The 13,666-nt window shown below is 40.7% G+C and overlaps 1 protein-coding gene across 2 annotated transcripts; it reads left to right on the top strand.

Annotated features, from left to right (window-relative positions):
- Positions 1-3,939: 3,939 nt before the first annotated feature.
- LOC107279829 (chloride channel protein CLC-c) lies at positions 3,940-12,802 on the top strand. Of its 2 annotated transcripts, none has more exons than XM_015765362.3 (8): positions 3,940-4,233; positions 6,999-7,317; positions 7,989-8,189; positions 8,359-8,536; positions 9,793-10,055; positions 10,877-11,146; positions 11,242-12,373; positions 12,510-12,802. In XM_015765362.3, exons 2-8 carry the CDS (start codon positions 7,052-7,054, stop codon positions 12,597-12,599), a joined length of 2,400 nt encoding a protein of 799 aa, XP_015620848.1. In that variant the 5' UTR covers positions 3,940-4,233; positions 6,999-7,051; the 3' UTR covers positions 12,600-12,802. The 2 variants fall into 2 exon arrangements, with proteins under 2 accessions (XP_015620848.1, XP_015620849.1); XM_015765363.3 differs by having other exon boundaries at positions 6,994-7,317.
- Positions 12,803-13,666: the final 864 nt, after the last annotated feature.

Here is a 13,666-nt window from a genome sequence, read left to right as displayed (position 1 = left end):
CAGTTTTAATCTCTACTACTTAAAATCCGTAATTTTAGAAAGGGTGAAAAAAAATCATGCGGGAAAAGAAAACGCATCGTAATGAAACGCGAAAGAAAAACAGCGAAAAAAAGTCCGATCCGGACTGGAAACGGGAAAAATAATGTGGCGGAAAAAAGCTGAAAAAAACAGAAAAAGCCGACTGTACAAAAATATAAAAGTCACCGATCGTAAAAAAAATAAAGAAAGCCACGCGAAAAAAGAAACTGTCGTCTAAAAAACGGTGTAGAAAAAAGACCGCAAAAATTACCAGAGAAAAAAACACATTATAAAACAGCAAAAAAATAGTCCCTCTCTTTTATCCGCCTTTTTTTTCTTTTTTTTTCCGCTTTTCTTTTTTTCCCATCCTCTTTTTTTTGTCCTTATATTTTATTCGCAATTTTTGTCATGAGAAAGGGTCTGTGCACATTGTGAGGATTCTTTTTTTATCTACCCGGTTTTTTCGTCGTCGGGCCGAATTCTAGCACCACCGCTACATCGATCGGCTTTCTCATGCTTTCCCTCCTCCAATTGATTGAAAAATCAATTCTCCACTACTCCATCATCATTTCCCCCATAATTTTTTCTTTTAGTTCCGCTTTAATTTACCAGATTCAATCTCTATATTTAGAAGTCACCATTTATATCCTAGAGTTTTATGGATTCGCTGCGGTTTTGATAAAAACGGAAAGAAAAAATCGAGTGAATAAGAGCACTCAACCAATTTGAGGGGATTGAGAAAGATTGGATCGTATTTGATGGGGAGTATTGGTTCTGGCATCATACCACACGGTACTGTCTTCGAGGTTGAAGACGGCAGTCGACTATACGAGCTAGCCCTATAGCTCTACTTGTGGTCTAGGTTCAAAAGAAGTAAGTCAAGTAGAGAGAAGTAGCGGGGGTTGGGCCGAGACTGAATAGGAAGGAAGAAAATAAGTTTTTATCCAAAATCAAAAGGTACAATGTATATCAATCCAAAAATGGTTTTACCCGTTGCAACGCACGGATATTTTTTCTAGTTATTATAAAAATTAAAAATATTTTTGCCCAACTATTTTGTACGTCATATTATCCGATTCCGCTTGAGCGTCGCGCCCCGCTTAGCGTTTGCTTGCACGCGCCAATTTTTAGTCCGAGTCCATTGTTTAGCTCGGTTTGGCTCTAAAACGTGTGCGTCCCACACGGGAGGAAGAGAGAAATCGGAAAGGAACACAAGACGGGATTTCCGACGCGCGCACGTCTGCGCGGTCGGCCTGCCTCCCGAGTCCTGACTCCTGACCTCCTGATGAGTTTTCATCGATGAATTTTATCGTGCTGCCACATCACAAATTCGTGATTAGTTCGATCAAGCACGTATATATCCGTGTAAATACAGGTCTCAACAAATGAACCATCTCTTTTTTTAGGCTGTTCACTTTGTACTAAACTTTTTCTAAAAACACAATATAAATACATACACTATTACCCCTATGAACACACGTACACATACCTTACGTCTATGAGCATCTCCGAAAAAAACTGGAATATAATTTATTTAGATTGATAAGGTCACCACAAGTGACTCGTTGTGGATGGTACATCGTCTACCACTGAAAAATAAATAGCTGTAAATACGAGTACTCGTATCAAGTCTAGAGCTTGAATTGAACCCAGATGAACTCGTTCCACACCACAAGGAACCTTAGCTACACTCACTTCGCACTTTGTTGCCAAACTTAACCCTACTAAATTTTGGCTTTAACATAATCTGGCAAGGCAGCAATCTAAACATCTATACGCGAACGATTTTTTCTTTCCGTGCACGCGGTAAGTCTGGTTTTTAAACTTTTTTTTTCCTATCTCCGGTCCAATCCGCACGCGCGTAGCACGCCCCGCCTCAGCCGCCAAGCTTCCGGTTTTCTTGGTTCTTGTGGTTTTTTGGTTACCATTTTTTTGCACACGAAACGGTTTATTTTTCCGCGCACGCGGCAAGTCCCTTTTTTTGTCTTTTTTTATCTCATCTTGTCTGTCCACATGTGCGCAGCGTGCCCCGCGTCAGCCACAGCTGGGCCGAACCCTATAGCCGTTGCCACGTCGATCTACTTCCTCATATGTTTCCTTCTCCAATTGATGGCAAAAATCAATTCCCCATTCCTCCATCATTATTTTCTCCATGATTTTCTCTGCCAATTTGACATTAATTCGCTAAATGTAATCTCTATTTAAAAGTTGCTGATGATGGCCGGTCAGCGAGCTTGATTCGCTTCAATTTTGGAAAAAACAGAAAGTGGAGATTGAGTGGATCAAAAACCCTCAGCTAATTTTAGTAGATCGAGAAATATTCGGCCAAATTTGATGGGAGGATCGGCTCCGACATTGACGAGCACGGGACTACCTTTCGGAGGTTGAAGACGACGCATGCCTCATCTTTTCGTTTATGCTTATGTTTATCAGCAAAAATTTAAATTTTCAACCTTAAATTTGGAGCTGATTTTGAGGGGTTTTTTTTATCGAAATTTATTTTTTCAGCCTTTGCTTTTAGATCGCTAAGAACACGTATATAAAATTTTTATTCACAAATTACTTTTCATTTGGAAATATGTCGTTTCTCTTATTCCGTGAATAAGCGAAACAATGGCTCTGTTAGATCACTTATTAAGTTTATTATTTCTTTTAAAGTCTATCTAAAAATATGACAACAGATTTTAGATAAAAAATATATCAAATATAATTATAGTATAAATATAGTGTAATTACATATGTAAATTAGGAACTTACATATATAATTTTAGGGTATTCATTTTAAATACCCTAAAATTATATATGTAATCTAGGGACTTACTCCCTCTGTCTCATAAAAAAAACGAATCTAGTACTGAATATGACACATTGTAATACAATAAATCTGGACAGAGCCTCACATCCAGTAATATGTTGGTTTTGTATGGGACAAAGAAAGTACAATGCAAATACACGCTAACTATTTTTTCAAGAAAAATATGACGACACATTTATGGCAAATCCATTTAGGCTGCGTTTGAGAGAAGGAGAAAGGACAAGATTAGGAAGAAACACAAAACGAGATAAGCCATTAGCGCATGATTAATTGATTATTAACTATTTTAAACTTCAAAAATATATTAATATGATTTTTAAAGTAACTTTTCTATATAATTTTTTAAAAAACATACCGTTTAGCCGTTCGGGAAGTGTGCTCGCGGAGAATGAGAGCAATCTCCTCTTTCTCACAATCCCTCAAATGGATTACAAGTAGATAATGTGCGAGAGAATTTTATGAAAACAAGGTTAGGCCTTGTTTAGTTCCCAAAATAAAAATTTTTACGCTGTCACATCGAATGTTTAGATACATGCATGAAGTATTAAATGTATGCAAAAATAAAACCAATTACACAAATAGCATGCAAATTGCAAGATGAATCTTTTAAGCCTAATTGCGTCATGATTTGACATGTGGTGCTATAGTAAATATTTGCTAATGATGAATTAATTAGGTTTAATAAATCCGTCTCACAGTTTTCTGGTGGAATCTGTAATTTGTTTTGTTATTAGACTATGTTTAATACTTCAAATATGTGTCCATATTAGTTGGTAAAATTTTTGCCAACTAAGGCTGAGTTTAGTTCCAAACTTTTTCTTCAAACTTTTAACTTTTTTATCACATCAAAACTTTTCCGTACACATAAACTTTTAAATTTTTCGTCAAATCGTTCTAATTTCAACTAAACTTACACATACAAACAGGCCCTTAGTAATAATAATGTAATACCACTGCTGCAGTCGTACGCAGCATGATCCATACATATCCCGCATCATGAGACGGCCCCAGACGAGTCGAGGTCGAGTGCACGAAACGGAAGCCATCCCCCCCTATTCCCCCCGTGCCCCGTGGATATAAAGCTCTCTCCTCTCCATCGAGTCTTCCTCCTCTTCCTCTCTCGTTTCGTCGTCCCCTCTCCCCCACCCCGCCTTGCTTCCTTCCTCCACAAGCTTTTTCCCCACCACGCCCTGCATCTCTCCCGCGCGCGCTCCCCCTCTCCTCCCGGCCGACTCCCGCCGATCGCCAGCGGCGGGGTCGGTCCGATCGATCGGCCGGCGAAGGTGTTCGCGCGCGCGCGCATGCAGGATCTCTCTGGCGCGCGGCGGCCGCAACCGGAAGGTCCGATCCCTACCCCGCTGATCGCCCGCCGCCGCAACGTCGCGTCGGGATTGATATAGGTATGTGCCCTCCGCGTCGCCCCCTTTGTCTGCTTCGCCGCCTCTGCTGTTGCTTCGTTTGGTGCGCGCGTGCGTGTGATCCATGGCGATTACTCGGGGTGGGGGATGGGGTTTGATTGTTTGTTTGTTCTATGCCTCCTTCGCGACGTGTTCTAGCGAATTTGGGCTCGGTTCATTACCGACTAGTCTGGAACTAACCAGAAAAATGCCAAGCTGGATCCAACGTGTCTGCATCCTATTGGCAAACTGTACGGTGGACCACCTTCCTCTCTCTCTCTCTCTCCAGTTCAATTCAACTCAAATTATTGTCGTCTACCTAATGGATCAGCAACAAAATTGCATAGGCACATGGGGAAATTCTTCACTAGCAATGATCTGATTATATATATAGCATTAAGCCTTTTTCCTTTTCTAGGTGATGTGATCGTGAATCATAAGTAGTAGTATCTCGTTCTACGTTTATTTTTTACGGGACGGAGCGAGTACGACGCTAGGAAAAATCGGGAAACACTAGTATAGCATGACTTTTACTGTTTCCTTCATTTACCTTTGTGAAACTGTTTGAATCGCCAGTGATTTGCATGTTCAAGGTCACTTATGCTATGCTCTACCCAACTAATATTTTTTTCTTTTATATAAAAATGGAATAAGCAAGTCATTTCCAGTAGATTCTACTACCAAAACTGACTAATCCGGTTTTGGTGTTAGTTGCAAAACACTTGGGAGATCCCCATTTCGTTCTACCAACTCTTTGTCCTCTAGTCCACTTGTGGGAAGAAGAAGAGGAGTAATCCATAAACTAATGGATTAAATTAATCGGGGGGGAAAAAGCTAATTAGGATCAGGTTAACAATGATGAGCCGTGAGGGGAATGGCAAAGCTTAACTGCTGGGACGCTGCTGTTGCGCCATGTGGATGGATCGATTGACTTGGGAATTTGTCCCCGTCGGAGCGGGCATCTCTTGCCTTTACACGTGGTGCTTTCTTGTGGTGCTGATCTTTTCACAGTGAAATGGTTGCAAATTTGACTCGTATTTAGTACGCGACACATCATTAGAACAGATACAATAACAGATTATTAGCTAGCTATAAATATATTTTAATGAGATAAATGATGAGAGAGAAGAGCAGCGGGCTATAAATCTGTAGCCAGCTGTAGTACAGATTCCAAGACGCAATATGTGTATGACAGATAGGAACATATATTAATAGTATAGTAAGTATCTATTATATGAATTGGCTATAAATGAATTAAAGTTAGTAATGGACTATACTATTAAACTTGCTTTTATGCGATACGTACATGATCTACATACTCCCTCTGTCCCAGATTGAGAGAAATCCATCGAATTCTTCCTAGGACAAACAATAATCGAGTTGTATGGCCCAGCTGTAGTCTAAAAGTTGCGCCTGTCTGTCCTAATCGAGTTGCATATCCTGTTCTTTCTTTTTTTTCTTTCTTCATTCTTATCCTATGCCTCTGTCTGTCCTAATCTTCATGTTTTTCATCCTCTCCATTATTTTCAACCACTTCACCCGACTATTACCGTGAATTATTTGCTTTAGCGATTTCTTATACAATTTGTTCTAATTTATTTTATAAAAAATATTTATTTATCTCTATAATCAATAGATAATCCACAAGCAAATGCAGTTTAGACTGATCTGTCGAGAGTATAACTCTCGTTTCTTTTTCTCGGGAGCACATGACGAATGGGATCGGGGTGAGTAGTTAGAGCGATAGGGACGGACAGGCTGCAAAATTTGTATAAAAATCATGTGAAGTCTCAAGCATGTGAAGAGGCTTGGGATTTTCATCTTGCGAGCATTGGAAGCAAAATGCCACGCTGGTTGCTGTGACAAGTCGGCCGGGGACAACCGCTCACAATGCGCTGCAGATTGTATGGAGCCGTCCATTTCGGTACGGTCACTCGGTATTCTTTGGGTGTGTTTGGCTGCAAGTTTCTAACAGCTGCTGCTGCTGCACTGCGTGTATGCGGCTGCGGCGCACAGCCAAATAGCACTAGCCACAGCTACAGCTGCAGCCAAAAAATGGCTGCCGAACACATCTTTTTTTTTTCCTTTTGCCGAAATAAATGTGTGCTTTCGTAGGATTGTGCAGAAGTAAGCAAACCTATGGCAAATATCACCATGAAAATAACCTTTGCCAACCAGTTGTGGATTTAACATGGGGGCCGACCATGGAGACCCCCCTAAGCCCCCACTATTTTTTTTCATAGATGCATAAGATATAGGGGCTGAAGGCTCTCCTAGTTTGTTTAGCCCCACTATTATTTTTTTCTGGATCCGCCTCTGTTGCCAACAATTAAATATATATATTCCAAGACAAATTTACATGGATAATTTGTGGCCTGTCATTCTGTCAATAACAAGCACTGCTACAGGCACTTAAAAGAAGTCCTACAAACTCTTACAAACAAAGCCTTAACCATTTAATTAATTGTATGAAATAAAATCTTGATTTACTCACAGCATGTTACATCAACATTTGTAAGAGTCCATAAGAAAAATTTATATATATAGCCTTTTCCATCAACAACATCGGAGGGAAAGTTTTGGGAGACCAACAATATGCCACTGGGAATTTTAAGTGTAGTAAGAAACACATTTGTCTGTATGTTCAAAGTATTTAACCTTTTTTTTTTCTCCAAAATGGGTTGCAGATACAATTCAACGCCATTTTGTTTTCTTGTCCATTTCCTTTCTCCTAATTTCGTCTCCCCTAACGCCACATAAAAGTGCAGGGGGCAGAGGACGAGGCAGGATCAGCGAGGCCAACCCCACTCGGGCGACAAAGATGGACGGCCACCCCTCGCCGCGTTCACACCACCAGCCCCCTCCGCCAGAGCGGGACGGCAGCTTCAACTACGACATAGAGAGCATGGACGGCGGCGGCGGCGCGTGGCGAGGGCGGTACGAGTCGTCGGAGGTGCTGCTGCGGTACGACGACGAGGCCGGCGGCGGCCCGCGCCAGCCGCTGCTGCGGAAGCGCACCATGAACACCACCTCTCAGATCGCCATCGTCGGCGCCAACGTCTGCCCCATCGAGAGCCTCGACTACGAGTAAGCCCCCCGAAGCCCGTGACCTCTCTCTTCTGATAATTCCTTGGTTGGGGAAAAGTTTGATTTTTATTGTTTGGCGGTGACGATCTGATTCTTGACGGATGATCCTTACTATACTAGTTTATTGTTTGACTTGGGCACAAGAAAGTTAGGATCCTGCCGTGCATTTAGAAGATGAAAACATGGTCCTTTTTGATATTTTAAAGGGGGAAACGGGTGATCTTGATGTGCCTTTTGTTGAAGTTCGAAAAGAATCAGATAATATATTGTTTAACGAACACTTGCTGTAAAATAATAACCATGTAATAGATTGTACGATGATGCTAGTGAAAAAGAAAAGGGAATTTTGGGCTTTGCTCCGGGGACGTGTCAATCATTTCTCTTCATGTAAACGAATATCATATATAAGCAGGACTGTGTTTTCATTTTTGTTGCAAAAATTTTAGACGGATTAAGATGTTTCTTTAACGGACTGCAACATACAGAAGTAATATATATCAAGAAATTGATAATAAGTTAACTACAATAGTTCCTGCAATGAATTTCTAAGGAAGCCAGGGATTGAATCCTGAAGAGAAAGAATAGCAGTGTGTTCAAGAATGCACAGTGCTTAATTGTTTACTTTGCCCGTTTAATTAGTCACTCTCTTAATTTTATACCGTGTATTTCAGAATTGTGGAAAATGACCTTTTCAAGCAAGACTGGCGATCGAGAAAGAAGAAGCAGATATTTCAGTATATTGTTCTTAAATGGGCCTTAGTTCTGCTTATTGGCATGTTGACTGGAATTGTTGGCTTCTTTAACAATCTTGCAGTCGAAAATATTGCAGGATTAAAACTATTGCTCACAAGTGATCTCATGCTCAAGCAGAGGTAAAGCTTCACTCTGGTGCTTTTGCTATTCTACCATAAGTGGCAGATTAATTCGGCTTCAAAAAAAAAAGTTGCAGATTAATGCCTCCTGCTCATTCTCCATATGGTTTGTTGATTTGATTCGATGGAGCAATTTAAATTTATTGACGGTGTGCTGCTTCCAGTGCAGGTACTTCACAGCATTTTTGGCATATGGTGGTTGTAATCTAGTCCTGGCAACTACTGCTGCAGCAATCTGTGCTTACATAGCACCAGCTGCTGCTGGATCTGGTATTCCTGAAGTTAAAGCATATCTTAATGGGGTTGATGCTTATTCTATATTAGCTCCCAGTACACTATTTGTGAAGGTAAGGTTTAAACTTAGAATAACATACATGCACAGTCAAGTAAGATTTCTTATATTTCATGTATATTTACACTATTTATTCTTTTCTGTCAGCTTATATTGTTGGATTGTTTAGATAATTTCCAACAATTGCATTTTTCACAGAACCTCCTAAAAAATATCCAACATTTTTCCAACTGTTGTTTCCTTCCCAGCCATAGCCCATAATTGTTTGCCCAAATTGTTTATTACAATCTACAATACCTAAATTATTATAAAATACGGCTAACAAGGCATTGATCTAATTGATATAGATGGAAACTAACTTGGTAAGCAAGGATCAATCTAAATGAGTTTGGCCAGGTGCCAAACTGCCTAGTTTGGGTTGTAGAATCCTTTCTGCAACAATGAAAACGAAGGAAGCCTAAAGGTAGTTTGGACAGAATTCTAGAAATAGGAATGGAGTCAACTTTTGGTGGTACCTACTTTGCTTATTACAAAATACATCCATTATACTAGCCACATAGTTGCGCTTTGCGCGACTTTTTGATCCTGTTTAAGAACTTTTGTATATGGTCTATTAGTTTACCTTAGCTCTTAATAAGGTTTTGATATAAGTTAATTTGTTTACAAAGTATCTATTGTCCTAGCCAACTATAAATATAGATAAGTTGTACTATATGTTTATAGGAGGAATCACTAGAAGCCTCTTCTTTCTTCTCTTTGTTCCCTTTCTCTTTTGTATGTATGTATGTATGATATATTTAGGAGGAGATACCAGAAATATTCGGAAATTTCCGTATGTTTAGCCCATTTGTGATTTTTTTTAATACATGCACTCTTTCGATCCAATGGTCATTATTTATCCGAACTCTTTATCCAACGGCTAATATATTTTTGATGATGTGGCACATCCTCGTGCAAGAAAGCTTGCTGCTTTCACTATATAATATATATTGGACAATCATCTTCATTTTATTATCGTTTTATATTTTTCAGCAATTAGTAAATGCGAAAGAGTGTCATTGTTAGTAGTAATATATTTCTCAGATTGGTGATGCCATGGCAGCATATGATACTTAGAAAAAAAAATATCAGTTGTGAAAGTTAGGAAAAAATTGGCATGTATCTTGCACTGTAATAGCTTCAGGATAATGGTGTATAAGTTATAGCAGGTTTGTTTGTTTCTGACTTTTAGTTCAGAGACAGACATATTTTGCTAATTGTTGGTCAGAATAAAATGACCATGTTCTGAAAATTTTCCTTTGTACTTCACAGATATTTGGTTCAATACTTGGAGTTTCAGCTGGATTTGTACTTGGAAAGGAAGGACCCATGGTACATACAGGAGCATGCATAGCCAACTTGCTTGGTCAGGGGGGTTCACGCAAATACCATCTTACATGGAATTGGCTGAGATATTTTAAGAACGACAGGGATAGGCGAGATTTGATTACTTGTGGATCAGCAGCTGGAGTTGCAGCAGCATTTCGTGCACCAGTTGGTGGTGTGCTCTTTGCTCTTGAGGAAGCAGCATCATGGTATCACCTCTTCTCAAGCTGTTCTTTTTCTTCGCACATTACATTTGCTTCAAAATTACTGTTTTACTTGCTGACACTCTTAAACTGGAAGTCTTGTTTCTAAAGAAGTAACCGTGCCAGTGGATATATAACTTTCTCAATCTAAAATCCACATGGAATGTTGTAGACTTCAATATTAGTCTAGGTTAGGCACACAATAGGACAATTGGTTGAAAATGGACAAATAATACAAAAGATCTTGTTGCAAGCGTAGTTAGTGTATAACTGGGTATAGCGTTGAAACAGCATTTTAGTAATCACAGTAATCATTTCCATGTTAGAAAGTAATACAAAAGCAAATTAAATTTCTATCTTACCTGGTTGAGTTTGTATGCGTCCATATTGGTTAGATATGAATGACCCTGGTCCCTTGATCCCTTCTTTTCAGAAGAATTGATCATAGTAACTTTTTTAGTTAACCTAATGAATATCCGTTCGTCTCTAAATAAGAAAATTGTCCAACTATTCGACATGAGGCAACCGAAATACATATGTTGCTTTGTAATTCAAATTTGTGCATGGGATTTGTTCAGACAAAACAACATTTCAGATGGAAATACCTAAATCCATCTTTCTTGTTGCTAATTTGAATGGGAGAGGAGCAAATTAACTGGATAGTATTCTACAATATTCATGTCCTAATAAATACTGTAGTTTAATAATATGGATTAATCTCTATCTTTGCATACCTAGGGTAGGTAATACGATTGTGTGGGCATTTGAATTCGACCACATCTGCTTTCATCTATTTCCATGATAAAATTCTTTATATGATTTTTCAGGTGGCGAAGTGCTCTTCTATGGAGAACATTCTTTACAACTGCTGTTGTTGCTGTTGTGTTGAGGGGCCTTATCGAGTTCTGTCGTAGTGGAAAATGCGGTCTCTTTGGGCAAGGAGGGTTGATTATGTTTGATCTAAGTTCAACCATCCCGACATACACTGCCCAAGATGTTGTGGCAATAATAGTCCTTGGAATAATTGGCGGTGTTTTTGGAGGCCTTTTCAATTTTCTCTTGGATAGGATTCTCCGTGCCTACAGTATTATTAATGAGTATGGGCCAATATTATACATTTGATTTTTTACGCTGACAGTTTTATCTGGTATTTCAAAATGAATCTCATTTACATTGTTACGCTTACCTGCAGGAGAGGCCCTCCATTCAAGATCCTTCTCACCATGATAATATCAATCATCACCTCAGCATGCTCCTATGGGCTCCCATGGCTTGCTCCTTGCACGCCGTGCCCTGCTGATGCTGCGGAGGAATGCCCCACCATTGGCCGGTCCGGAAACTTTAAGAACTTTCAGTGCCCACCGGGCCATTACAACGGCCTCGCGTCGCTCTTCTTCAACACAAACGATGATGCCATCCGCAACCTGTTCAGCAGTGGCACCGAGAAGGAGTTCCATATGTCCACCCTGTTCGTCTTCTTCACCGCCATCTACTGCCTTGGCCTCGTCACCTACGGTATCGCCGTTCCATCTGGTCTCTTCATCCCTGTGATACTTGCTGGGGCTACGTACGGGCGCATAGTTGGGACACTTCTGGGTCCCATATCTGATCTTGACCCAGGCCTCTTCGCACTGCTCGGTGCGGCTTCTTTCCTTGGTGGGACAATGAGGATGACGGTATCAGTCTGCGTGATCCTTCTGGAGCTCACAAATGACCTCCACATGCTCCCTTTGGTCATGCTCGTCCTTCTGATATCCAAGACCATAGCCGATAGCTTCAACAAGGGGGTCTATGATCAGATTGTGGTGATGAAAGGCTTGCCATTCATGGAGGCACATGCCGAGCCGTTCATGAGGAACCTGGTTGCCGGTGACGTCGTGTCTGGGCCACTCATCACCTTCTCCGGGGTCGAGAAGGTGGGGAACATCGTTCACGCGCTGAGGATCACGGGCCACAATGGGTTCCCAGTGGTCGACGAGCCACCTGTATCAGAAGCCCCAGAGCTGGTTGGGTTGGTGCTTCGGTCCCATCTGCTGGTTCTGCTGAAAGGCAGGTCCTTCATGAAGGAGAAGGTGAAAACCAGCGGTAGCTTCGTGCTGCGAAGGTTTGGTGCCTTCGACTTCGCCAAGCCAGGCTCTGGGAAAGGCCTCAAGATCGAAGACCTGGATCTCACCGATGAGGAGCTGGACATGTATGTTGATCTCCATCCGATTACAAACACCTCACCCTACACGGTGGTCGAAACAATGTCACTTGCAAAGGCTGCAGTGCTCTTCAGGGCACTAGGATTAAGGCACCTACTGGTCGTGCCAAAGACCCCAGGAGTAAGCCCTCTTTATCTCAAAGAAATTAATTAAAAACATGATTCCCACTTTCTTTTTTGCGTAAACGGAAGTTCACTGTAATCGTGATTGGGTTAACCTTGGTTAACGATTTTTTTTTTCTCTCTTTGCAATGCAGAGGCCCCCTATAGTTGGAATTCTCACAAGGCACGATTTCATGCATGAGCATATTCATGGGCTGTTCCCAAATCTCGGCAAGTCACACTAACAAGGGCCAAATCGATTGCATTCAGCAGACATGTCTTGTTTTTTTGCTTGCCGTCGCCTTGTGGCTACCGGTATCGAAGGAAGCGACTGTGTGTAATATTCGCTGCTCCTATCTTGCCTTTTTGTTTATCTATATTCATTTCTTCCAAATGTACTCAAAACATTGAATAATAGTATAATCAACAAGAGAATGGAAATTTTGTAGTTTGTGTTCCTGTCGGAAACCATATTTTTTCAATGTATATTCTGAGGTTTCCTTTTCCTGTTAAAAGTCTTACTGCTAGAAATATAATTGGACTAGTGGCTAGCCCATAAAGGCATAAACCCACATATACTAAACTCATTTTTACATGCCGATTCACTCAAATGACTTGTAAGGTGGTTCAATCCACTTGCATCTCTACGTGCTGATGTGTGTTTCTCATGTGCCTTCCCAACCTCACTGTTACTTCAAATCTTCGATGGTAACACAATTGTCGAGATTGACCTCTTTACTTCTGAACAAGCAGATGCAAACTACTAGCACTAGGCACTTGTTTGGTTTATAACTTTTTCCTCAAACTTTTAACTTTTCCATCACATCAAAACTTTTTTACACACATAAACTTACAACCTTTTTCTTCAAACATCCAATTTTAGTCAAATTTCTAATTTTAGCGTGAAACTAAACACATCCTAGGAAGCAGATAATAATAATGCAGACAGGGAATGCGTTGCTTGCAAACAAACCGTCCGTACGTCCACATGTCGATGGAGAGACATCCTATTTGTTGCTGTCACATGCCGATGCTATTCCAAAAGATTCATGAGAAATTCGCCAGGATCCTTGCACAGCGACCTCCGACGTTGGCACGGGCATCTACTGATCCCAACCACCGCGCGTCGGTGGGCCCACATGTCAGTGACATGGCGCCCCAGACACGAACAGAAAAGGAGGGAACAGTGACAGGCAAGACACCATGATTCTGCCTCTGTAGATTCCAGCATGTGGTCATTGCCTGCTTGTAGTCCCTCATCTCCCAAACAAACATGAGTGCATTATAAAAATATCAAAAAAAAAAAAAAACT

The sequence above is a fragment of the Oryza sativa genome, chromosome 4 (genome assembly GCF_034140825.1).
Source record: "Oryza sativa Japonica Group chromosome 4, ASM3414082v1".
Lineage (NCBI taxonomy): Eukaryota > Viridiplantae > Streptophyta > Magnoliopsida > Poales > Poaceae > Oryza > Oryza sativa.
The sequence above is the reverse complement of the archived record's forward strand: the minus strand, read 5'-3'. Positions and strand labels throughout refer to the sequence as shown.

Coding starts and splice junctions, on each gene's coding strand:
- LOC107279829 (XM_015765362.3), top strand. CDS start 7,052: ATGGACGGCCACCCCTCGCCGCGTTCACACCACCAGCCCCCTCCGCCA. Junction 7,318..7,988: donor ATCGAGAGCCTCGACTACGA/GTAAGCCCCCCG, acceptor CGTGTATTTCAG/AATTGTGGAAAATGACCTTT. Junction 8,190..8,358: donor GATCTCATGCTCAAGCAGAG/GTAAAGCTTCAC, acceptor CTTCCAGTGCAG/GTACTTCACAGCATTTTTGG.